General features: G+C 45.4%; 1 protein-coding gene across 1 annotated transcript in view; it reads left to right on the top strand.

Annotated features, from left to right (window-relative positions):
• GAS2 (growth arrest specific 2) overlaps nucleotides 1–27,347 on the top strand; it is a 766,676-nt gene that overhangs the window by 481,184 nt on the left and 258,145 nt on the right. Inside the window, exon 6 of the mRNA XM_078684661.1 lies at nucleotides 21,049–21,193. Within this exon, the coding sequence (XP_078540787.1) occupies nucleotides 21,049–21,193 (145 nt within the window). The remainder of the gene's footprint in view (nucleotides 1–21,048; nucleotides 21,194–27,347) is intronic.

Here is a 27,347-nt window from a genome sequence, read left to right as displayed (position 1 = left end):
ATACGGTATACATATAGGAAATCTGATTGCAACTATTATGATTATGCTTCTAAATTATGAAAATAAATGCCCCCGAACCCCCAGCCAATTAATAGACGTTTTAGTTTCTTACAAATGAATGAATAAAACTTTCCGATGTTTTTTATTGCTGCAAACGACACCCCCCACTGTACGCACTTTAGCCATTACCACGACCGGCCAAATACGACCACACCCTCATAATCCACGTGCTGAAATGATTTTGCAAAATAAATTTTTTTGAAACTATGGACGGGTATTGCATGCTTTATTTAAAAAAAAAATAAAATATGTGGGATCGGTGGGAAAGTTCTTTTCTGTGCACCCTACTCTGCTCTCTCTTTAAGGTTGAAAGAAGATGGTTGCCCAGCCCTGGAGGACGGATCGGATCGACAACACGACACTCTGCCTTCAAAGTACGCGACTGACTCATGAACTCTCGCGTGGAGGAAGACCTTGACTCCCAAGGATGGGTAAAACGAACGGTGTAAACGAGGGAATGCAAAAGAAGGGTGAAATGAAATGATGTAAATGTTATAAAGTACGACGTTCCAAGGTATTAGGGAATGGAGCTGACCCAAGAACCGAAGAACCTTAGAACGCCACAGCGTTGAAGGAGGTTTAAGGATCCCGATAGTGAGATACATCTTTTGACTAGATACCTCGCACTAGGCACCTCTGGTTTCCTTTTTACGTTTTCCCCGTACACGACCTATAAGGGCACACTGCCCCTCTCCCCTCTCGACCCCAGAAACCATACCCCCGGGACCCTGCCCCGAGGAGGAAAGACGAGTAAGAGGTAAGTAAAGGACTTATGAATCCATGTATCTGAATATGCGCGAATGCTGTCTCCCCCACCCCCTTTTTTCCTCCCTCTGCAGGTTACATCAGAGATTACAGCCGAGGTGTGGCGAAGACCTGAAGCCTGGCCGTATCTAATATACGAAGCAGACTAGCGCTGCAAGGTGGTGCCTAAGCACGCCTACTAACTACTCACGTATCGAACATACCAATAAAATTAGTATGACCTGATAAAAAGGGATCACCCTTAAACCAGACCGGACGAATGAACCCATGTCACGTATGATGCGAAACTGAGAGAATGTGTGTGTGTGACCGAGGCGCTGACCCAACTGGTCGAAGGACCGAGAGTGCGAGAAAGTGCGACAAAATGGTACCCCCTTTCTTCTCTCCTTTTCTCAAGGCGCGTCCCCTCTACCCTGTCTAATGCTCAAACTGCATGATTACAAGATTCTAATGCAGACCCGTGAATGTCCTTTACTGTGTAATGCACTAAATAGCCTTTCTTGAATACACTGCCACCCTCTCTGTTGCACGTGTACTATTTAGCCTGCCGTTGCACCCTCTCTCTCTCTCTCTCTCTCTCTCTCTCTCTCTCTCTCTCTCTCTCTCTCTCTCTCTCTCTCTCTCTCTCTCTCTCTCCCTCTCTCTCTCTCGCTCTCTCCCTCTATTTTGCACTCCCACTCTTCCGAGCGATTAGCCCCGAAATTGGCAGACTGCCACCCCTAGCGCACCACCTAATTGGCTTCAAATACCGTCAGTATTTGCACAAAAACTTGTCGTTAATACAATCACCCTGAGACCGTGTCATTACCTCTCCTTTTCCGCTAGAAGTCAATGAACCGAGGTTGGGCCGGAAGGGAAAGGACAGGTAAGACGACAGAGGTTCCCTAATCTGGCCCGTAATAAGGGAACTACATGTCAACGGCTCCTATGGTATAAGAAAGGACCTCAGAATACGCGACCCTCCCCACCCCGACTTGTCGCAATACCCAAACAGGAAAAATGATCACCCCTGTTACCTCCCCTGTATCAGCCGCCCAAAAACGGGAGTTATGAAACTACCCCTCATTTCCGGTTGTGAGAGATGGGTCGATTTACGCCCTTACCACAAGTTTCTATGTCCCTAGTCGTCTCCCACAAAACCCCTGTCTTTTCTGATTAAGTACTCAGGCCGTAGGAAGTTACGTAGGACCCAGAACGATGTTTTACAAGGTTAACTGACTAGTCCAAGGTGAATCATCGAAATGAACCCCGTAGTAGTTGAAAAGCAGGATGCATCGATAGAAAAGAAATGTTTAGCCATGTTCGTCTCTCAGCAAAATGCCTGTGTAGTACCATGTTGACAACTCACAGTACCCTTTGTAAATGTAAAACTCTAGAGAACGGCATATCTTTGCCAGGTTCGTCTCACGAAGGTGGGTCACCATCTGATGAACTGTCGTGACTGTAATAAATAATTGTGAAGGAAAGTCACAGTAGATCCAACAGGCCCGTCACCGGTCATTCATATGCCAGTTGTGAACACTAATATAACGGGCATTTTCATTCTTTGCCTGGAGCTGGGAGAGAAATAGACTTTTTGATTATCTTCATCTGCAAATTCTCTAAAGACTGTCTTTTCAAACTTGTTTAAGGGTACTGCTGTTGGAGGAGAGAAGGACCGGATGTGGGAGCACGAGGCCTGACTGCAGACTAAGGAACACCTGCGACATTAGCCAAGGCGAGACCACGACAGAAAAGAGCTGCAGGACGAGGCACTGTTTTCGACAACATGAGAAGAAAGGGCCGACCTGATACCCCTGCTCGATGTCCAGTGTTCGCCGACAAGTCCCCGCTCTCTGAATTCGGTCACACGCCCGCCTATCTGAAGTCTCTCGTTCCCCTAGTCTGTTCCTAATTTGGCCTTGCTCCATCCCCCTTTTTCTCCGACCTACCCTATGGACTGTTTTGTACGCTCTTCTTCCATCTGAACTTTCTGACAATCACCTCAAAGGACACAGGGCGAAAGGGACCTTTCCGACCAGAAACGCGAGGAAAGGGTCGTGCCCTGCAACGCAGAACTTAGAATAGAGCTGGACCCGTAGCTCCATCGCCGGTGCTCCACAGCGCCAACGAAAGACCACAAAGAATAATGAGAACTCGTTAACTTCGAACATTTGACATCCTCAATCACCGTTTCTGCTGTGCCTCATTTCTCTCCCAGCCGCCATTGTATTGATCCTGCTCCAATCCGAATCTGAGATATGTAATAACCTGCCAGTTCACGTTATGATATGTACTTGCTGCTCTCGCTACAGAACCGTTTTTTGTATTACATTCCTATGACTTTCCTGCTGAACAAGTTTATCAAAGTTTATCCAATAGGTCCAGCTCCTGAAAACTAGAAATCTCAAAATGTATTGTTTACAACTCTTTCATCTAGGGTTCCTACCGTTTTCTTTCTCATGCCCACCGCAATAGAACCAAGTAGAAAATGAACCAGCAAGATGTCTTGAATATGTTAAAGGGAGGACTGTTGAAAATTAGTACGTTTTGGTGAACATTATCCGCGCCATCTTGCCTCTTCCCCTGATGCCACACTTTTGTCGTGCGCACCCGCCATTTTAAGACGCCCCGATCAGAACGAACCCTTTTGCATGCCGCTGGCCCCTGACATAGCCCTTCGCCTTCACTAAGCCTGCACGCTGACCACCCCCCCCTGCTTGCACCTGCCTTGAATCATAAACCCCTCTTCGGCGCTGCTCTGCCCCAGGCCCTCATCCTGTTCCCAGCGCGACACCTCCCTTCTTCCCTTTCATGATCCCCGGCCCTTAGATGCAAACCCCCTTTTCCCCGTGTGCCCGTTTGTCTTCCCCGTTCCCAGGCCGACACCCAGCTCTGCCGATACTATCCCTTGCCCCTCCCCGTACAATAGAAAGCTTCCTTCCTCAAAGGACCCCCGAGTTGATCAAAGCCCCCCACCCCATGAGATCCGATCGAACCCCGCATTCCATGAATTGGCGGAATATCCAGCTGCGCGATAGTTATCACCTGCTGTGACCAGGGTGGGGATTTCTACTGTAGATATGTGTGGGAACGGGCCCGAAGGGGGATTCTGAGGATGTCTTTCCGTACATCAAAGTATCGACGAGAATGTGTTACATGCAATAAAGAGATAAACTTGTGTATAAGAGGCCAGGCCTCAGGGATGCAGTTAGAGCACCTCATAACGATACCTGCTGTCCGTTTTGCTGTGTTCTCCTCCGGAGAGAATAAAAACCTTGTTTCCTGCTTTCCAGTCTCCAGCGCCTGCCTCTTCATTGATTAAATAACTAGAGGGTCACAGAGGCAATACCGCCGGGCAAATATCGATTGTCCCCGACCCGACACAAGGTTTCAACAAGAGTCGTGATCATTATAGCCATCGGACTGTTGGCACTGATTCTGTCGGGGGCGGTCAAATGTGTTTGGTCTACCAGATCGGTCATTGGTGGTGTCGTGGGTCTGTCCTCGTCCCTGCCCTCCAGTTTTGGGGCCATTTGCCATGTCCCTTGTCTCTTTATTTTTAATCAGTTCCCGAAGGGCTAGGCATTGAGACTTCCAATGTCCAAATTCTTTACAAAATGCACATTGGTTCTCATCAAGGTCGGTTCGTGGAGCGCCAGGGGTGGGGTTGCGGTCTCTAGGGGTCGAATTCCTAGGGGCATTTGACTGGTAGTTTCCCCTATACCGTTCCCTCCCTGTGGTCACTCCCTGTAGTTGTGCAATCATTACTCGTTCCTTTAGGTCCTTTTTCTTTTTCTCAGTTGCCCTTTCGTTCTCGTTCTTTTGGTGTTCGTAATACTGAGCCATCTGAAGGATAGCTGCAGGTTTAGAGGCTCCCCAACTACTTTCGCTAGTCTGTAACTTTTGGGAGACCTCTTGCGATAGCCCCTTTACGTAGTTCTGCACAAATAGGTGTTGTCCGGTTGCGGTGGTCATGTCTTGGCCACTGTAGTCGGAGAACACTGTTTCAAATCGTGAGAAGTATTCTGATACGTCCTCCTGAGGTTTCTGGCGGCAGGCCGTGACTATCGACCAGTCTACCTTCTTTTCTGGGATCAATGTTTTTAGCTTCTGCACTATTTTGTCGGGGAGTTCCAATATGTCTTTTACAGGTTTCTTTCCGGGCTCTCGCTGCCTATCTAGTTCATCGAGTTTTGTCCAGGTGTGTCCGAACAGATCTGTGTGGTCGGCTCTCCGGATTTGCTTCCACACATCAGCCGGCAGACACAACCCGAAAAACAAATCCATGTCCTCTAGAGTCATTATAGTTGAGCCTAATTCGGTATAGAATGCTGTAGGGTTCTTTCTTAAATCGGGCAGGGTTTGTCTAAAAGTTAAAATATCTTGCCGATCCCATGGTTGGTAAACCCAGTTGTACACAACCCTCCCTTTGGCATCTGCATGGTTGATATCATCGTTTGTTCCCTGACCTCTTGGGGGAACCCAATAGGGGGTGGCTTCTCTGATAGGCATCATGGTGTTGGCTGCTTCTAATGAGGGCTCAATCGTCTCAGGGACTGTGATCTTGACCTCTGGTTTCTGTTCCGCGAGGTGGCGGAAGACCTCAAGCGTTTGCATGAAGAGGTCCGTCACATCGCTTTCAGCCCCATCTCCGACATCAACCCTTCTATATAGAGTCGTCAGTTTTGCAGGACCCTTATTCTGGTACCTATCCTCATATGCGTTCAGGGTGTGGTAGCTGAACCGTAAAATGAAATGCCGTCTGTGACTACCGGCATGTGAGTTGTGCATATTCATCGTATATTCTTCGCTCTCCTTTCGTTCTACCAGGGTTTTTGCTATCTTGTCGATTCCATCCCGCTCATCTTTGCTCAACCTATTTGGTCTGGCTGTTAGGTGCCTGCTAGTCTCATGTTCATCTGCTGTTGTTACCAATGCGGCTGGTGCGAAGGCCGTAAGAGCCGGGGCACTAGCGCTAGGGTTACTCACACCTGCATTTTGAACTGGTGAGTGTTGTGCTAGAGGTTGGCTGGGAGCATAAGGAGGAGGCATGTAGATAATTGGAGGACCGAGCAGTAACTCGTCATTTGCCCGCTGTTTGGAGGGAATCTCCGGGTAGAGCGCAGCGGTGGTCCTGACAGGGCATTGACCTGTCAGTCCTGATTCTTGCGTTTGTTTAACTTCCTCTCTTCTTCTTATTTCTTCATCTAGTTCTTTTGCGGCCAGATGGGCTGCTTTTCGTAATTCTTTCACTGTTTTTACTTCCTCTCTTTTCCTGCGATGGTCTGCTTCTTTGCGCCACATGCCAATACTAACGAGCATAGTGGGCGTTACCTTATTTATTTTTACAGCTGCTTCTAGTGTTTTTATTTTATTTTCATCAAAAGAACCTATCAGTGGCCACTGGTTTTTAGGATCCCTTTTTGTATATTTATGCCATAACTTACTATAAGCTATAGCGACTAGTCCTTGCTTAGTAAACATGTCCTTATTAGGGGTGCCCTCCAGTGGAGCTGGATGGTTCATCTCTAATAAGCGGTCCGGGTTGACCCAACTATGAGCCAATGGGGAGAAGATAGGCATGACGGATTACAATGGGGGGCAAAAGCCTGCACTACCTATCTTTTCACTATTTGCAAAGACTGGACAGAATAGTCTATTCTACGCTATTTGCAAACAGAGAATACCTCCAGAAAGAACCAATTCCAAACAGTCAATGTTTGGACAAACAATCAATCAATGAGGAACGAAATAGGTACGACGTGTTAAAGGTTTGCGTTACCTACCCTTCACTCTCTGCAAAGGGAGAGAGAATATTCCTATTCTTCCCCGTTTGCAGGCAGAGAAGATCCCTAAGAGAACCAACTTCGAACAATTCAATGCTCGATTCAATCAATCAATCAATGGGGAGAAAAAAAATAGGCACGACGTGTTAAAGTTTTGCGTTGCCTACCCTTCACTATCTGCAAAGACTAAACAGAGTATGGTGATTCTGTGTTTGTTTGCAAATAAAGAATCTCCCAGAAGCAATCAATAGGTAATACTAGTATTTTCAAACAATCAATCAATCAATCAATTTCGCAATTTGTCGTGTGTCACGACCTTACCCGGACCGCATGGACAGTTTCTCGTCTTCCGCTTCCAGCGCCCGATCGTCCTCTATTCTCTGTTGCTATCGCGGCACTCCTGGTGGTTCCCAGTCAGGACCGTAGATCACTCGGGAGAGGTCTGCTCGGAATCAGTGAAGTTCAGATGATCGGCTGTCAGACGAGGGTCTATCGGACAGGAGCTCTTCCGATCGTTGCAGTCGTTCACTCTGTCGTCGGGACCTCTCCCACTGGATCCACGTGTCGCTGATGGGCCCCGCGTTTGGGACGCCAATTGATAAAGATCAATTTACAATGGTCAGGCGATTTCAGTAGTTGTTTCCTAAGTTAAGTTTGCCCGGCGTAAAAACGCCTCTAATACCATACGAAGTTATTCAATAAAGAGGCAGGCGCTGGAGACTGGAAGACAGGAAACAAGTTTTATTCCGATGGAGTAGAACACGTCAGATCGGACAACAAGGTATCGTCTCGAGGTGCTCTCTCTACCTCTCTGAGACCTGGTCTTTTATACACTGGTTCAAGACATGTGGACGCTCTTTATTACAATAAGGGCATTTATGAAGCATGAGAATGACATCAGAACGATATCCCCGACACCCCCCAGTTCCAGCCCATTCCAACACATGACAACAGTAGAGACTCTTTCCCCTCATATGATTGGGAGGGGGCTATCACGCAGCTGAGTGTTCTGCCGATTCCTTTGGAATGTGTGCGCCTGATCGAATCTCTGGGGGTGGAGGGTCGTGATCAATAGTGGCTCCTTTCAGGAGAGGCGAGTGCATACAGTAGTGGGCAATAAACTGTATCCTCGGGCTAAAGGATGACCAGCGGTCCGTGCTGACGTTCAGGCTCAGAGGAAGGGGTCATCAAAGGAGGGGTATTCATGGACGGAAAGGAGGTGTTGGTCAGGCGCGGTGTGCGATTCCCTGGGACAGAGTCATGCGGGAGGGGAGGGCTCGTGACTTGTGCATGAGAGAGCGGGGGCAGTCAGGGTGCATGGGGGACGCTTGCAGGGTCAGGGAAGTGCGCTGATGAGCGATCGTGAACAGGGAGACCATGGTACCTAAAATGGCTGTCGTGTATGCTCGTACGTGGGTCTGCAAGATGGCGTAGATGATGTTCAATACACGAACTAAAATTCTACAGGTCTATCGCGACCAGATGTCCCAATAGGGTGCTAAAAGTCCTATAAAGTCATAAATCTTTAAAAATTCCTATCTCCGGTTCCCTACAATCATTTTAAAGATAACAATATTTCCTATGTGTATGAATTGGTGTTTGATCTGTATTATGTGTTGTGTTTTAATTATTTACTGAATTTGTGTTTTTAAATGCTTTACATACCTGTCTTTGAAGTTAAGCCAGTCTTCTCGCAGCCACGTTACTAATGGTTGAGCATGGGAATAATTTTCTAAGACCTATTCTGAGCCCTATACTGCGTTAGTGGCCTTTTGCCAGTGGCAGACCTACATTTGCCCCTACCAATAATCCACTTTCCAACATTTGGTGCTCAGCAGTGCGGATGAGAACTTGTGTTTAAAAGTACACCTTTCAGTAAAGTGAATTAAGATTATAAAAATCCTCTAAATTGCCTTAGAACAACACTTATGAGTTTGATTTTTGGAATTCGGACTAAACTGTTTAATCCATCGTTTTGATTTTTCCAAATTGTTCTAAGTCTGTTGTGCCTAGTTATTGTGACCCAAAACTAGGGAACCATGGAGCTGGACCTGGCTAAACTGTCCCAGTTGTGGATGGCTGATCTTAGGGTACAGCGTAGGCGTAGGGGTCTACCTGCTTCCAACAAGATTAGGAAGGCAGGGTTGCTTTAGTCCCTACAGACCTGTTCTGGGATAGCTGAGGAGATTCAAGGGGGGGGGGTGTAGGGTGTTCCCCCCAACCTCACCCAACAGGTGGGTGAGGATGGTGCCTCTTCCATTATTTCTAATGTTATCCCTATGATTCCAGATGGTGGGGGTGGGGAAGGAGCCCTTGCTCAGGAACCACCAATGTCCCTTACAGGGAGATAGCTTAAGTCTCCATTAGCTTTGTTGCCTTGGAGAAGGAAAAATTGGAATTGACTAAGAAGAGATGGGAGAGGGAGGAGGCTTTCAAAAGAAATGGTGGCAGTGAAAATGATGAAGTTTGTGAAATATCCAGGGGGTGGTGCATTTGATCCTAAACTTCCCAAGGGTATAGTGCCCAAGTACCCAGAGGGGGATGACATTGACAGGTGGCTAGCAGCTTTTGAGAGGTCCTTTAGAATGAGTAGGGTCCACTCTAGGTATTGGGACGCACTCCTGTGGGAGTTGATTCCAGTAGCTGGGAGGCATAGGCTCCTGGCCCTAAATGGAAAGGATGCAGAATCATATCATCAGATGAAGGCATGCTTAGTCAAAAGATTTGGTCTGACTCCAGTGCAATACAGGGTGAAGTTTAGAGGCACACAGTGGGTAGACTTTGTGGACATTTCAGTGAAGGCACTGGAAGGTTGGATTGTTGGCAACAAATTTGACCCATATGAGGGATTGTATCATTTGGTTTTGAAAGAACATATTTTTACTCATTGTACAGAAGAGAAGTTATGACAGTATCTAGTGGAATCTAAGCTGATTAGACCCCAGAGAGCTGGGGGAAGAAGCTGATGAGTGGGTAAGAAAGAATGGTACGTTCTTTGATCCCTCAAAAGTGGGTAAGTGCTTTGACTGTAACCAGCCAGGACACAAACAAGGAGATGTTGTCTGCGCCAAGAAGCTGCCCACTAAGGGGCCTTCCACAGGGATTGCCAGTGTAGGAGTGGAGAGTGGTGCCCCAGAGAGGGGTAGTCAGGTGGTGGAAGCAACCTTAGTATCCCTGGGTGGGGTGAATATTACAACTCTTGCTTCCTTACCTCCAAACATGGACACGTACAGGCAGAGGCCTACAGTGAATGGGACTGATGTTGAGGCTATCAGAGACACCAGGGCTAGTGTAACTATGGTCCTGGATGAGCTGGTGCCTCCAGGGAGGTTGCTACCTGGTGAGTTTCATCAGGTGACTTACGCAGACAGCACTACCAAACTCCATCCTACGGCTGTGGTGGATTTGGAATGGGGATGTGTGACAGGCCCTATGAAGGTAGCTGTGTCAAAGGTGTTCCATTTCCAGTGTTTACTGGGCAATGATCTTAAAGCCTCTGCTTAGTCAGAGGTGGAGAGAGGACTTAATATGAAAATACTGGAGCTCCCTGAGTGGGTATGTGCTGTCAATAGGTCACAGACTAGCCAGAAGGGAGAGGCTGGAAACTTGGACCCTCGAAAAAAGGGCCAAGAATCCAAATGCACTGGGCCTGGTGAGCCAGCCCAAGGAATGCCAGAGGTGCAGGGAGAATCTAACCCTGATGGGGAGGATCTGACTTCTGAGGGAGGGACTCCATCCCTGCCAGAGCTGTCAGATTTGGCAGAACTGATGGGAGCGTGTGGACCCTCCAGAGAGGAGTTCAGTAAGGGACAGCGAGACTGTCCCACCCTTGAGAGCTTGAGGCGGATTGCTTCTAAGCAAGAAGAGGGGGGTGACAGTGGGTTTCACAAGCTCTACTGGGAAGATGGACTGCTTTATACTGAGGCCAGAAACCTTACGGAGGGGGCCATCAGGAGGTCGGTGGTGCCCCAGAAGGATAAAGAGATCATCCAGACTTGGGTCATGATATTCCCTTGGCAGGACATTTGGGACAGACAAAGGCATGGAACAGGTTGGTCAACCATTTCTACTGGCCCCATATGTCTGAAAAGGTAAATGAGTTTTGCAGCTCATGTGTCACCAGTGGCAAAGCAGGGGCAAGACAAAGGAGCCCTTAATACCACTGCCAGTGGCTGGGGTTCCTTTTTAAAGGGTGGGGATGGACATTGTTGGTCCCCTGGACCCACCTACTTTACCAGGGACTAGGTATTTCTTAGTGGTAATGGACCATGCCACTAGGTACCCTAAGCAATCCCTCTTATAACCATTGATGCTCCTGCAGTGGCTAGAGCACTTGGTGTGTTCTCTAGAGAGAGTTTTCGGTAAGAGGTGGTATCAGATAGGGGCACAAACTTCCTGTCCAGCTATCTGACTGCTATGTGGGATGAGTGTGGTGTCAACTACAAGTCCACCACCCCCTATCACCCACAAGCAAATGGTCTTCTTGCGTACTGCCGTAACCGTTGACGAACCGCCCACATGCCCTACGCTGACGTCGATGACGATATTGACAAGACGAGACGCGGAGGGAGAAGTATGGTCTCTGAAACGTGCGGCTGAAAATTGGATTTTTGGGATATTATACCTTTACGTTACCATTTAAAAGGATTAAGGATGTCGTGGGGAAAAGTTAAACGCGTAAAAGCAGACTCCATGTAGCAGGAGAAATCTTCAAATAGTATCTGCGGTGGAAAATGGTCAGCAGGCAAAGGACACGGGTATGGGCAGTCGGCTTGGAGCACAACAGAGGTAAGTGTCGAAGATACTTAAGATTTGGCTATAGCTCACCCTCCCTCCCCTTCTCCCTATAAAGGCCAGTGAAGTAGAATGTCTCAAGGGGAATAATAAGGTGGAGAATAGCGGGAGGACCAGAGGAACGCCAACCAATAAAAAAAACTGTGATTTTGGAGGGACAGGAGGGCCCACCAAATCGGCTGGGACTTTAATATTAATGCTGGGAGATAATACGGTCCTGCAGCGCGGGTTAGCTTCAATTTTATGATCGTATTTTTCACCTTCGATACTGAGAAGTCTAGTTTTAGATCTTCAACTAACCCACTCCAATTCTGTAACTCACCATCTTCTGTTCCCCAGCCCGGGCTATACAATTCCTGCAGATACTCCTCCCAAGCTGCCTCTTCTACCACGCAATTCATAGCCCCCCCCCGGGTCTTCTGCCGCTGATCGTATCAGCTTCCAAAACTGACGTAAATTCTTTGTTTCAATTGTTTCTAGTAGATTACCCCAGCATCTTTCTTCATAAACTCTTTTCACAGTACAAATTCACATTTTATATTCTCTTCATAGTTTGCTAAGATCAGCCGCTCTATCCTGATCATATTTTACCATGACCCTACGTGCTTCTCTTCTTATCTCCCTCTTCTTTTTTAAACAGTCTGCAGAAAACCATTTTACTTGCCTAACAGGAGCTTTTTGTTGACTCAATGAGTACTTTCCGTCATTTTTAAGTTCGACGCGGAGGCATAGTACCACCTGTTCTATTTTTTCTACATACCAATTCAGACACTGCCCTCTGTCGCTTCCCAAGACTATCTTCTGTTGTAGTATTTCCAGCCTCGCTATGTATTCATCCGTTAGCCTAGTTGTCAACCGCCTAGGGTACTCCACCTGAAGTGGAATTACATTATCACATGAATCCAAATTTACATCTAATAACTCAAACGGCAGGAGGCAGGAGTATATGATCACTCCCTTCTCTATGACAGATCCGAAATCCCTTAATTAAGGCAAAGTTCCAGACAGACGTAAACACATATTCTATTGGACAGTTTTGTGTGCCTACTTTAAATGGTTTCTTGGCTGGACAGTATAATTCTGACCAGCCATTCAAAGAGAATAGGCTGTTTGTCCCCAAGTAATTTTCCAGATTTATATCTTTGGTTGTAAAGGCACAATCTGGGAAAGTCGCAAAATTTATATCGTAAGCCTCCAGAATTTCTGTAAACCAATAGTCTATCTTCTTTGGGTTTAATTTATGGTTAAAATCACTCATCATTAAGATTAAGTCTTTGCCGTACTTTTCACATAAAAGATCTATATCATCTTTAAAATATCTCCTCTCTACACTATATTTCTCAGGACCCCCCCCATTGCATATACACATTTAAAAGCATAACATTTTCATACTTTTCATCATCCACCAGCAAGGATACCCTACAGACGAGCAGCCATTTACATTTTGCGGGGAGTCGATTCACATTCTTCACTATTTTTGTTGATAACAATGTCATGATCCCACCGCGGGATGCCCAAACCTTTTTTTTCTTTGCTCGGCGATGAAGTTGGATAAAACCGTTGAAAATAGGGGTCTTGTCGCATAGCCAAAAATGTCTTGCTTTGTTAGATCACATAGACCATTTATATTCCATGATACAACTTTGATGCTATGCGGCACCCCATTTTCCTATTCAATTCCGTCTAGATATCCCTCTTCTCCAAACTCCTCGTTATACCTGTGGGAGGGGCCTGCAGGGCTACCTATTTGACTCCAATTCCCCCACAAATTCCCAATATCAGAGTTATTCGCAACTATATTGAGATTTCTCTTACCATCTCCCCCTACTTCCTCTATTAGCCTCACCTGTCTTTTCCCTAAACCTGCATGACACATTAAGAAAGCACCACATTGTGGGTCATTCCCTTCTACTTCTCTTTCAGGGACTATCCTCATACCTTCCTTACGTACAGAGGTACCTTTCCAATTGCATTTTTACCAGGTCTGAGTGGACTAGTACCCTGGTAATCTCCGTCCCTTTTTAATTAAGTCTAAATCCTACTTGCCACAGGTCTTTAGTTCCAATATCTTTCAAGCTTGGGCACTGTGAGAAAGAGTGTAGGAGATGTGACCTATTTAGGGGTGAACTCTTCCTTGTTTTTTTCCTCCTTTCACTGTTTGTACAGGTTCAAAGTATAACCACTTATTCCCAACTCCCTCCTAATGCACCATAGGAGTTGTCTTAAGTGGCTGCCAATTATTCTTTCTAGATACTGCTGTGAATTTAGTACGTCCTTCTGTTCTCACTCTTTAAAGGGTGTCATTAACATTTTTTTCCCTCAGTAGGTACTATATAGCTTGCTCTATTCAACTGTGAGATTGGGTCTGTTGCAACTTATTTGCTTTCTCTCTGATACCCTTACATACACCCCTACTAGATCATATTTCTCTTAGGGACTTCTCCTAGGGGCTTAGAATCCAACAGCTTTTGATCAGCTGTTTCAAGGTTTACCTCGCCTACCCCTTTCACTGCCTTACCTTTCCCCTTTTTTTGTTTCTTCCTTCCTACTAGGCTCATATGGTTAGATGGCCTATATCTAGAGAATTCCCCCCTTCTTTTTATCATAGTAAAAGAGCTGCGCAGAGGAAACTGGGCTCAGGTCATTAGGGACACGAGAGGGTCTTCAAATCAGAAAATAGCTATTGGGAATGACCTTAGACAGGGCTGTGTCCTGGCCCCATTGCTTTTTGCTATATTTCTAGCAGATTTACCTATAGCCCTAGAAGTTGAAAGAAGCGCCCACCCCAGAATGAGTGGGCATAAAGTGTCATGCCTATTGTATGCAGATGATCTGGTGATCTTTGATCAGACAGAGCTTGGGCTCCAAAGGAAATTAAATGTGTTTAGAGAGTATTGCGAGGCAAAGTTTTTTAGTACAAATATGGTAAAAACAAAGATTTTACGTTTTGGGAAAAGAGACACAAGATTTAGTTGGTTTTTAGACCCAAGGAAATTGGAGATTGTAAATGAGTACAGATATTTGGGAGTCTGGTTTGATAGTGCCCTGAAATGGAATATGCACCTAGAAGCCCATAAAGCAAAAGCCTTTACATCAATCTGTGGGCTGAAAAATGTAATAAGGAGTATTAAGATATGTCCCACAGACCCTTGTTAAAGGCTTATGATGCAATCATACCCCCACCAGTACTGTATTGCGCTGAAGTCCTTTACCTAAGTGGTAAATGCGGGTGGTACTTAGAAGAAGGGAAGAGCCAAAAAACGTTATTGTTATTGCCGAGCTCAACAAAGATCAAGGCCATAAGAAGAGAGATAGGAACAATAGCATGGTAAGGTTTTGGAAACATCAGGATCCAGACATAGTGCAGATGGTCTCACTGGTGCAGAGAGGAGATTAGGTCTAGCAGTCTAAAATGGGCTGAGGAAACCAGAAAGAAACTCCTCACTGCAGGAGAGACCTTAAAGGTGAGAATAACTCAGCAATCACTGCAAGTAGAATTTTCGAAAAGCGCTCTCAAAGTCCAAGGGCAGGTAGTGTCCAAAAAAGCTGGAGCTTCTGAGAACGGAAAAAAACAGTGCAATGCATGAGAATCTCATGGTTGAATGATGCCTGGTATCCTTACCTGGACACACTGCTGAATCACAGGCTTAGATGTGAAATTGTAAGAGTAAGAATCGGCATTAATCCTTAGCTGATGGAGGTAAAAACAAAAGCAGAAATAATTCAACCTGATGGAAAATCCAAATGTGTGTTGGGAACTTAATGTGATATGTTGTACATACTAGTAGACTGTATTGAAGTTATAGCATTGAGGAAACTGATTTTATGTCCAATTTTTAAAAAATATGATATCAGGTCACGCAATGAGGCAGTAGCCTTACTTACAGAGATGCCAAATTTAGAAATTGCTATTGCTCTGGGAAAGTATACGAAAGCCAGAGACACTCAAGTCTGAGAAAAATTGTTTAGGAGGGGTGGATAGACCCTTTAACAATGCCACAACTTCCATAGCCTGTGATATTGCTGTGTGAGTTTGAAGGTGGTGGACCTTTGTCTTGCCTCTCTTGGGGGCATAGCTTCTGGACTACCACGGAGTCCTGGTCCACAGGAGAGTCTCAAGATAATGGGGAGATGGTGGGTGCTGTACCCTCTCTATATTCTACACAGTACCAGGCCGAATATGGATCTCTAAAGAAATGCAAGAGTTGATCCATTGTGATTTTCAGTCTTGCAGGGAACAGCAATGCGTGTTTATAACTCACGTCGTTCAGCCTATCTTGATTTTCACAAATGAGAAGCGTTTCTGTTGCAGGGCAATCATTTAATACAGGAAGCTCATGACTTTTGACTTATCCACCCTAATCAGGTTTTTCTTGTGAGATGCTGATAGGATCACATCATGGTCTCTGGAGGAAAGCTGATCAACATCCACTGGCCTATCCACTGGCCCCCATGAGCATCCTCCACCATAAAATAAAGTGTGGGCCACTAGCATCCTCAACCAGTTTTCCATGAAAGCTGTGGCATTTCCCCCCTCCGCCCCTTCTGAGAGACCAATCTGTTGAATGCTGTTGTAACAGGAGAATCCCTCTGCATCATCCATCCATCCATCGGTTTAAGCTGCTTTAGGAGGTGTTGCATAGATTAAGTGAGATCCTTAGTGCACGGATTTAAGCTATCAATGACCTTGCTGTTAGAGGTGACTTTCTCCAACAGTTTACACTGGTTTTCTTGCAATAGAGTAAAGTTGACCGTCAATGCATCGACTTTTGCCTTAGGGCTGGCCTGATCAATGATTGCTACCAATATAGTTTCCAATGTGACTGGTGGTGCCTGCGATGAATTTGTAGGAGAAGGCCCGGTTGTAGCCATGCTGCCAGGTCCTTTGGGTTCCCGCTGTATGTGACCAGGTTGTTAAGCACACCTACAGGCGTCTGCACATTTGGGATGTTGCCCCCTCTACCCGGAGGCCCAAGACAGCCAAATAGCACAGTCATCTGCTGTGGGTAAGCCCACTGCAGCACGAGTGGACCTGGTCAACCTCCCCCTGTGGTGACCCTTCAGGGGCCCTCCTGGTGGCATGAGCAAAAAGGAGCACACCAAGTGTGACAGTGGCAATCAGCGTTGTAATTCAGTCTTGTTATGAGGTCATGCACTGTCCACATCCCAGTCAGGCCTCACTTTGCGCCTTCTATGCTGGAAGGAGGTAGGCTGGGTCATACCTTGTAGTGTGGTCGTTTGAGCAGTTGTTTCAGCCCAGGCAGTGGAGAAATCCCTGCCAACAGTCTCTCACTCCGTGGCCTAGCGCCTCCTTGGGCTTACACATGGGAGAGCATGCTAGCAGCCCACAATGGAGGCTGAGTTATGCCGTGTGAAGCAATCGCTAGATCAGTAGGTTTAAGGTAATAAAGCAGAGGGGATCTTGACCACAATGTCCCAATGTTGGAGGCTTCTGCCATAGTGCCCCTGGTCAGGTAGGGGTCTGCCCTCATACCACAAAGTCGGTCGTGGCCCAGCGACAAGGTGGTTTCTAACCGTCTTGCCTGTGTGGTCACATTTGGTTGAGTAGAGCCCCCAGTTGCTTCATGAGGCTGTAGCTGTACCCACCAGCCTGCCTTGAATCGATAGTGGTTGGATGGGTCTTGCCCCTGCCATTATAAAAAAGATGGAGCGGGCCGGTCAGAGATCCACTTATGTGAGGCCGCCATGTTCAGAGGCTTGTCCATGCCCTCCACAGTTTAATCTCATGATTGTGTTGTTAATATGCAGTTTTATCACACTGCAACAGTTACTCTACACGCAGAAATTCCTGCAGTGTTACTACTGCACTCAGAAAGAGAACCTAACTTCGATAGCCCAGAGAAAGGTCGAGACAGTGATAAGAATGATCAAAAATGTCTACAATGCCCAATTTAAAAGATGCAGACAGACCTGTAGTACAAATTGCCCATGAACACACTGTGATAGATGAAAATTGGTAAAAGGATATCATATCTGCCATGCACCAACAAAGGCTTATAACAGTTGCAGTAAATCACCCAATCCTGAAAAACCCAGGGTCGACCCAGACATACTCTCCAAATACAAAGCCATCTTGGTCATATCATGTGTCAATAAGTCACTTAAAACTGTCTGTACCACCCCTGTTTGTCTTCACACCTGAAGATTAACAACCTCTTAAGCCACTATCAGTCGGTGTTAGAAATGGAGTCTCTTGTTGGCAGTGGCGTGCACCCTGTCCAAGTAGTCAGGCGCAGGGGAGTCACACAGCTAAGATAAACCCTGCTCACCACCTTGGTAACTTGGCATGTTCTGTCAGGCTTATGTCATATGCAATGTATGAAGCATTTTTATACACACACACAGTAACACAGTGAAAACAACACAAATTGTCCCCACTATAATTTAGAAAAATAGCTAATATTTTTCTGAATAAAACAAGACCAATACGACAAAAATCCAGCATACAGAAGTAAAGGTATCACTTTTCAAAGGTTAAATACGTTTATCCCATAAACATCAATGGATGGGTTTCTTTTATCACAAAGTACCCTGGATGCGTCTACACTTCAAAGATGAAACAGGCACGGGGGGTCAGACCCGGAGGCTGAGGTCGGCCTGGGACCAGGGTTCAATTCCCCACGCGGCCGGGTGCAGGACCAATTTCAGCGGGCCTGATAATTCTCGCCTCGGTGCCACTCTAACCATGGGGTCCCACGCTGCAACTCTGGGCAATAGCTTGCTTAATCTCCACTCCGGCCCCACCACCGCCGGTGATGCCTGGCTTCACCTTGGGGATGCCCAGTAAAGGGACCATCTCACAGGGAAAGCCAGGACGGGTTCCCCAGTGGTAAGCGCTGGGACGCTCCAGGGTAACCACGCGCTCTATAAATCCAACATTTATTCAAAGTCCAGTCCTTTCACTCACAGGACAAAAGCAGCAACTAGCAGGCCAGCACGACAAAGCAACAGGCAGAGTGGCAGTTCCTCCTAGAGCATCCAGCTCTTCTTCCAGGCAGAATGGCTTAAGTCCAGAAGTGTTCTAATTTCAGAGCTGAGAGGTCAATACCTATTCTCTTTTCTGCCTTTGAAGTAGACAAACCTCAAGTGCACAAGACCCTGCCATTCCCTGACCTGGGGGTTGAGACAGCTTTGTAGGAGGACAGGAACAGCCCCATTCAGGTGTCAGTGACAATTCCTCCCACCACCCCAACTCATTAAGGCCCTTCAAGATATGCAAGGCACACCTCAGCGCCCTTTGGGTGATTGTCTAGAGCAGGGGTCTTCAAAACGGGGGAAGGGCCCCACTAGGGGCGCCTCAAAGGTTCCGAGTGGGTGCCAGGCTCTGGTCAAATGTAGCATTATGCTGATAACAAAGCTTTGTCTTCAGTGAAAAAAAATGAGCAGCAGTAATCGGCTCTGTAATGAGCCATCACTAACATCCTTTGTCATATACATCCTGGCTGGGAGGTGTCAAAATATTCTTCAGAACTCCCACCCCCATTCCTAACAATCACACTGTGGATACTTTTACACGTTTGTAAGGTCTGCCTCACCAGACTAGTATGTTTGGCTATCATGTATTTGATTGCATTTTTAAAATGGTAACAGAACGTAATCATAATGTTTAAATAAATCTAGACATATTTAAAAATTGCGAGTTTAGTAGAATCATTGTGAAAGTTTTTGAAGGGGGGGCAAAATGATTTTTATTTTATATGGGGGGAACACCAATAGAAATTTGGAAGATCACTGGTCTAAGTGAATGTACTAGAGCCCAACTGTCCTCCTAACTCAGACGTGAATTCTACAGACAGAGAGAAAGAAAATGCCCACTTTCTAAAAGTGACATTTTCAAACACAGCATTTATAAAACAACTTCACCAAAAGTTGTACTTTAAATTGAGAGTGCAGAGACCTCAAACTCCAAATCTCTATCTGCTTCTAATAGGAAGTTACTCTTAAAAAATATCTCAAGATTATCCCCATGTTACCCTATGGGAGAGATAGTTCTTGCAATAGTGAGAAATGAAATTGGCAGTATTTCACTATTAGGACATGTAAAAATCCAACAGTACATGTCCTACCTTTTAAATATATTGTACCCTGCCCATGGGACTGCCTTGGGCCTACCTTAAGTGTGAATATATGTAGTAAAAAAAATGGCTTTGGGCTGGCAAAAGGGTGCACTTGCCAGGTCAAAATGGCAGTTTAAAACTGCATACACAAACACTGCATTGGCAGGTCTGAGACATGTTTGCTACTCATAAGGGTGGCTCAATTAGTGCTGCAGGCCCACTTACAGCATTTGATTTATAGGCCCTGGGCACCCCTGGTGCACTTTACTAAGGACTTGATAGTAAATCACATATGCCAATTATGGATAAACAAAGCACCAATACTTTTTTACATAGGGAGCACTTGCACTTTAGCACTGGCCAGCATTGGTAAAGTGCCCAGAGTCCTAAAACCAGCAAACATGAATTCAGAAAATACAGGAGGAAGGGAAAAAGTTTGTAGCTTACCCTACAAAAAGGGCCAGGTCCAACAGTTGGGTTTTAGAGCATGCCTTGTAGCTGAGACCACCCTTTGTAACATTAGAGAAGAACTTCTTGAAGAACATGATGAAGGCCTCCCTGCATGATAAGCATGTGGCTGCCTTTGATACCATACAACAATATATCTTAGTCAAAACTCCACTTTTCCATATAAATGGCTTCACATCAGCCTTGTATGAGTCATTCCTACTAAATTCAGATTATTGAAGTAGCTTTTACACTAGTCTTTGTAAAACAACCATCTATAAGCTCCAAGAAGCCCCAAACTGGGCAGCCGACCTGTTATTTGGTTTGAATAGACGAGAGCATATAACTGTTGCCCTGAAATCCCTCTACTGGCTCCTAGCAAAAAAGAGATAAAGCTTCAAGACCCACTGCAGAGTGCAAAAGGCATTACATGGTTTTGCACCCAATTACTACATAAACCTGTTTACCCCCACCTTTTGCCCATAAACATCAGGACTCCTAACAAAGGACTCCTGTTGATTAGCATGACCAGATACAAGAAATGTGTTAGTCAATGCCTCTCTGTTGAAGAATGACTATGTCAAGTTCAGAAAACAACTGAATGCTCGCATATTTTCCACAGCATTTAGTTAATTTCCCCTCTTCCCAAAACATGTATTTACTACCTGGCCACCTCCCACACTTCACTGAGATTCACAATGATCTGAAGTCACAACTGGGTAGTTGCAACACTACATAAAAAACCCTCAAATAACGAAATATATGAGATGAAGGTGTGGGTCACAGAAGCACAGAAATATAGAACCCAATCTAAAGTGAAAGTGAAAAATTAATCTATAACTAAGCAACAGCCTGTGAGCTTATTTTGGGCAGATTGAGTACAACAAAAATCCAATTTAAATGCATTTAATTGAACTTTTGGTGGAATTATCACACTTTTATCAATGTTGTATTTAAGCCTCAAATCATTGGTTTGTGGTGTAACCAAAACAGTTCATCTGCACATTATATCAATAGTGTGCCATTTATAAAGTGTTGATGCCAAGCAATGCAGTGTTCTGATTTCATGAATATAGCCCTAACACATTAGTATTATATCTGTACTTAAATGTACTGATAATGTTTCTTTTTTAAAGGTATGGTGTGGAACCTCCTGGGTTAATAAAACTGGAGAAGGAGATAGAACAAGAAGAAACACTTTCAGTTCCTCCGCCCTCTCCTTCGCCATCCCCGACAAAGTCTCCAGGAAAAAAGAGCACGGGGAAACTATTGGATGAGGCTGTAAGTATGACACCTATATCAGGAATATATGTACAGCAGATTGGTGAGAGCCATTTCCCAAACAAAGAATCCTATTGCATGTTAGTATATTTAATTATAAAAGATGTATCCAGCAAATCAATTGTAACACTTAACATTTTTTCATAGCTGCCCTTTGCTCCAATTTGTAGTTGACAAGAAACTAAGATTTAATATTGTCCCACTCTACCACAGATGTTTCTCAAAAGAACAACCACATGCAGATTTCTCCAGTCAAAATACATATTTATGCAGTAGTAGAGAAAGTTGCAAGGTGATCAGAAATCTTTGTAAAACTAAAAGTTCTTGCAATAATTCAGTGTGCTTGAATTCTAAAATAATATTTCTCCTGTGACAAAAGAATGTATATATTTAATTGAAAAACTGTACCAAGATTAACAAGCCTTTTCAAAGCCAGGATAGAACCTGTTATGGGCTAACACATGTCAATTAGATGGGCGTCAAACCATATTGGTTAAAGCAATTTTTCCATTAACCCAATGTGATTGCCTGACCCTGCAATCATACCAATATGACTGGCCCTCACAAGGGTTAAACAGAATGGCTAAAACTCCAACATTCTTCTTGGATCTTTGCAATCCAGCAGAAATGAGGAGTGACATTAGTATTCAGTGAGCAGAAAGTTTTTTCCAGACAGCAGATATAAGGAACAAACATAATTTGGTTTCAGTTCCACTGTTCGAATGCATAGCTATTAGTTTTGTATAGCTTATATTCCTTTGGATATATACAATCATACCTACTCCTCAGACTGTACCATTTGGACAAAACTATTAAACTTATTTACAAATATTCATGGACCCCAGTGGCATCTCCCTCAGAACACTAAAGGAGTGTTCTCCTGGTGCCTCCTGCCATTTAGACATCACTGATCCCAACACGAATAACCTCCTCAATGACCTGTCCAACTCAGACTCATCCAGTAAGTGGAAGACCCTACACATGCCGCCGGACACCTAGCGGACCTCAACACCAGCTTCAGCAACATCACAGGAGACAAACCAACACTGATCACCTGGTACGGCTACACCTTCATCAACTTCAGAAAAACTATTCCACATCACCGCAGAAACACCCTCATCAAATCTTCACCGATGGGTCTGGAACAAGATTTCAGAAGCATCCTGATTTTCTGGACTCCAACACTTCCAGCCTCATCCTAACCACAACCTCCCCGAATGCATCACCAACTTCAATGACTTGATTACCGTTTGCGAAGGTACCCTGGTTTGTCTCAAAACCAACACTGCTGTAAGAACCAGACTGCAAATAAGCCAGTACAGGGAGGAGCTCAGGTTCACCAGATGGCACTGCAGCAACTTAAACCCTTTTGGAGAAAAAGTCATAGCAAACCTACAAGTGCACTAGATTTCCTCCCTTAGACACTACGATCAGTAAATCAGAGCCACAATATGATCCATACTCATCTAATGCTTCAAGACCATCACCAGCAGTGCCAAGGAAATCTTTGAATTAAACACGTCACCACTAGCATGCTGCCAGGCTATTTTCCTGCTACTGGATCTTTCCGCAGCCTTTTACACCATCTCCCCCCTATCCTTATCCAACCTCTAAACAAAGCCAGCAGTCATGGCTCTGCGCTTTGCTGAATATGCTCATTTCTGACAAGCCCCCAATTGGTCAGCCTAGCCCCCTTACCACAGATGTCATCAACTTCTATTTTTAGATTTTCACGTGGATCCTCACTCAGCCCCACTCTGTTCTACACCTACATGACCCCACTCACCAGCATTATCCGTGCCCACGGAATCAACATCATATCCTAAGGATGATGACACCCAACTCATTTACTCCCTCTATAACAAGACACTAAACACCAGTTTCTCCTCCTGCATTTCCAAAGTCACCAAATGTATGAAAATCAACTGCCTGAAGGCTCAATTCATACAAGGTGGAAGTATTAATCTTCAGCAAAAACATCACACTCTGGGACTCTACCTACTGAACTTGGCTCCCAGCAACCCACGTAAAGAACCTCTTAATAGTAATCGACAAGCAACTCACTATTATTGATCAAGTGAATGCCGGACTGGGAACCAAAACCGGCCCTGGCAAAGTGCTCGGCTCCTCACCCCCTCTCCCCTGCCCCCAGAGTTGGGGGTGCCGCCGAGCTCTTTGGCAGGGCCGGTTTTTGGCTGATTTTGCAGCTATGATTCAAAAAAGACACTGGCACAAACAAGGCACTGAAACAAAATTGGGCCCCAGGGGACCAAAACCAGCCCCCACCCTTCCGGCTCAGTCCAGCTTTGAGCCTCAATTTCTGGTTGGCACACACTCAAGATGCTCAAGAAGATTTTCAAATGGCTCCCTTCTAACAGTCGCAGAACCATAACCCAAGTTTTCATCACCAGCAAACTGGACTAAGGCAATGCACCTGAAAAACCGCATGAACATCCACAAATCTACCAGAAACCTCTGCTCAGCTTGACTCTTACTCACATGCTCCCCCCACATATGCAGAACCAGATCCGCTGGCCCTGCCTTCTCCTACCTTCCTCCTAATGCCTGGGTTGACACCCAGTACATCTATGCCTCCTACCCAGTTCTTGATTCCACAAGAAGCTGAAGACCTGCCTCTTCACCTAGTTTCACTCATCTCTGCCCATACAGCTCCTCCTTCAGCACAAGGATACTCTCCTAGGTGTGCTGTGAACTACACAAATACATATAACATTTAACATGACATATCATGTTATTTTACGCAAAATACAACCGATTATCATCAATTAGTCCAATCGAGCATAAAAATGCATACAATTAGTTGCGCCTTGTTGGACTTGGCTTTTTTTGTACGGTCAACCCAGAACTTTTTGCCTTCCTCCTGTATTTTTTCCGTCTTGTTTTTGTTGGTTTTCTGACTCTGGGCACTTTACCCCTACTGATCAGTGCTAAAGTGCATGTGCTCTCTCTTGTAAATTTGGCCAGCTTGGTATTCACCTGTTTGTCATATTTAATTTACCCATAAGTATATTGTACAGTGGTATCCCATATACACAGGGCCTGTAAATTAAATGCTACTAGTGGGCTTGCAGCGCTGCTTGCACCACCCACCGTAGTAGCCTTTCACATCTGTTCAGGCCTCTGCCACTGCAGGACCTGTGCTCGCAGTTTACTACTACAGTGACGTGGCATGGCAAGTGGTTGCCACTTCCAAATTACCCTTTTACTACATATAAGTCACCCCAAAGGTAGGCCCTAGCTAGCCCTATGGGCAGGGTGTGGTGTAGGTAAAAGGTAGGACATGTGCCTTAACTGTGTGGCATGTACTGCTAATGATGAACAGAATAGTTGGTTTCTCACTGCTGTGAAGCTACCCTCTCATAGGTTTGCTCTGGGGGTCCCCTGATATGTGCTTCAGTGGTAATTTCTGATCTGAGATGGTTAGTGTGACCATGTTTGGTACATTTGGAGTAATAGTGATACATCCTGCTTATTGGTGAAAGAAGATTTACTATTGCTAATTTAGAAATGCCACTTTTGGAAGTGGACATTTCTGTGTCCTTATGTGTCTTTGTGCCCTGCCTGGATGTGTATTGACCATCTGGTTTTGACTGACAGGAGAGAGGGGATGGGCATTCACTCTAGACAATCACAAGGGGGGTTGAGGTTTGTCCTGCCTTTCCTGGGTGACTCAGTGCTAGGCTGAATTGACATTTGCTAAACTTAGAGTAGCGGGAGGAGTTTCACTTGCACCTGATTAGACCTGCTCTGCATTTGGAGTGGTGAGAGGAGTTGCACCTGAATAGGGCTGTGCCTGCCTTCTACAATGATGTCTCCGCCCCACTGTGGTGTGTCTTGGGCCATGGCTTACAATGTGAATGGGGTGCTGTGTTTGAAGTGCCCCCAGAACAAAGACTTTTGCACCATAAATACAGGGCTGTGACCCCATGAAAATGAGAAGACACTGTGCGGACTGCACCTGGCCAGAGGACTGCCAGGAGGGACTTCCATTGGACTGGACTGCTGGAAGTGCTGACCTTCTCCCTTGGCTATGGGAAGGAATACCACTTTCTCTAGAGAACTCTCTTGCTGGCCTCCCTGTGTACCAAGCTGGTGTGCCCCAGTGATCTCCCCGGAGGGCGGATTAGGCCCCTGGTACATGCCAGTAAAGCGCTGCTGAGCGCTTCATGTTCTCTATATTTGTCTCCAGGGTGGAGACAGGCTGAGCACTTTATTTTGGTTGCTCGGAGCGTATAAGACTGCCGCAACCGGAGGAAGTTCTAAAAGGAAACAAACTCCTTTGAAAGGGGATACATTCCTTGTTCTCTAGTCTGTAAACAGTACTTAAATCAAGGATAACTACATCACACTGGTCCCTGAAATCCATCAGCTTCAAGTGGAGGAGGTTACTCGAGTCAAACGTAAAAGACCCCTTCAAACTGTTCTAACCACGAAGTGCAGAACATGTTGGGTCCCTGATTCCCATCAAGCACCCACTGCCGTTGATTGGAAGAGGGTCACCCCAAAAGTTGGGCTGTCCACCAACCCCCACCCTTGAAGAAGACCCCCCATAACATCTATGAATTAGGCTGTCGATGGGGTCGAAATGTAGGCGTTACATGTTTGCGCAGCCACATCAAGTCTCATGGTTGGGAATGATGAGCAATTTGGCCTTCTACCTGAGACATAGGTAATTTGTTCTGACCTTTCTTCCTTCAACTACCTTTCCCCAACTGTGAATTACATATGTACACACACTTGTATATAATGCGTTCACTTCACCACAGTCACTGAGCACCTATTGCACTGTATTATACGTCACTGTTTACTTGGACAGCTTAAGAATACTAAAATAAATATTATGTTTAAGTTTGACATGGATGATTTAATTGTCTTTTGAATTGTTGTTTGGTTTGTGTTCCTTTGGTATTCAAATTGAAGGATACTATCTAAATTGCTTATGCTCATTTGAAGAAATCATTTTTGCACCCTACGGAACCATTGTAGTTTGTTGCTAAATACCCAGGTTCTGAGAGAAACAGGGTTTTCCCATTGTTGCTGTGCAGTGTTCACATCTGGTCACAGTCCAACCCTGAAACAAAACAAAAGTCTCTCTTCCAATTAAAACATCGCAGAGAGGGTAATGGATGAAAGAGGAGTGATACTAAAGGCAGGAGAAATATGTGAAATGCAGCACACATTGAAAGAGGTAAAACGAGGAGAAACAAAGATACTTCTCCTCATTATGCCTCTTCTGGGGAGGCATTAGGTTTTGACGCATTCCCAAGTTTACAAGTCGTTTTAAATCTGGGAATGTGTCAAAATCCATGCGATGAGAACACCTATCGCAATGCCCATGAAACGCCTTCCTGGCGCAAAGTAGGGCAATGCAGCTCCTACCTACAAGGCCATGAAAAACCAAGCAGGGTGACATTTTGTGGCCTCATAAACATGGGTCTGCACTCTGCTCCTCGACTGCATCAAAAAAGGTGATGCAGCGGTGGCACAAGCTACTTATAAATATGCCCCAGTATGTGCTGGTGTCTTCAAATCCAGTAATTGCAGTCCCAGACTTACATACTCTCTTTCAATGTCTCTCCTTCTGAACACTAGCGGCTTAAAACTCCAGTTTTTGAGCTTTAAAAGTTCAACTGCTAATTTGCTTTACAAAAATAGGCTGTGTTCTGGGACAGCCATATATGTTTCAGTCCATATCTGTGTTTAATGTGCTTATATTGCAATACCTACAAATCCAGGGCGACAAATCAGGGGCTGCTATGCCACTAGCAGCCTGATTCATGAAAAAGGAATTCTGCGATTCTCAAATAGCGATTTACAGCGAATCGCAATTTGAAAATCGCAGATCGGCATTCATCATAGTTAGCGAGAAAATAAAGCGATTCGCACACGGCCGCAAATAGCGTTAGCGATTTAATAAAATCGCAGGAAATTCGCAATTACCCTCAAAATCCGTGTCGATTTAGCGATATCGCAAATAGCGAGATCGCTAATTGCGAGATCGGAAAATGTGATCACGCAAGTAGCGAGATCGCAAAAACGGGAAGTCGCATTTCGAGCACAGTGATGACATCACAACCAGGAAGCAGGCAGTTCCCACCCCCATTCAGAACTGTGAGGCTGATCTCGAGGCTGC

The sequence above is a fragment of the Lissotriton helveticus genome, chromosome 3_2 (assembly GCF_964261635.1).
Source record: "Lissotriton helveticus chromosome 3_2, aLisHel1.1, whole genome shotgun sequence".
Lineage (NCBI taxonomy): Eukaryota > Metazoa > Chordata > Amphibia > Caudata > Salamandridae > Lissotriton > Lissotriton helveticus.
The sequence above is the reverse complement of the archived record's forward strand: the minus strand, read 5'-3'. Positions and strand labels throughout refer to the sequence as shown.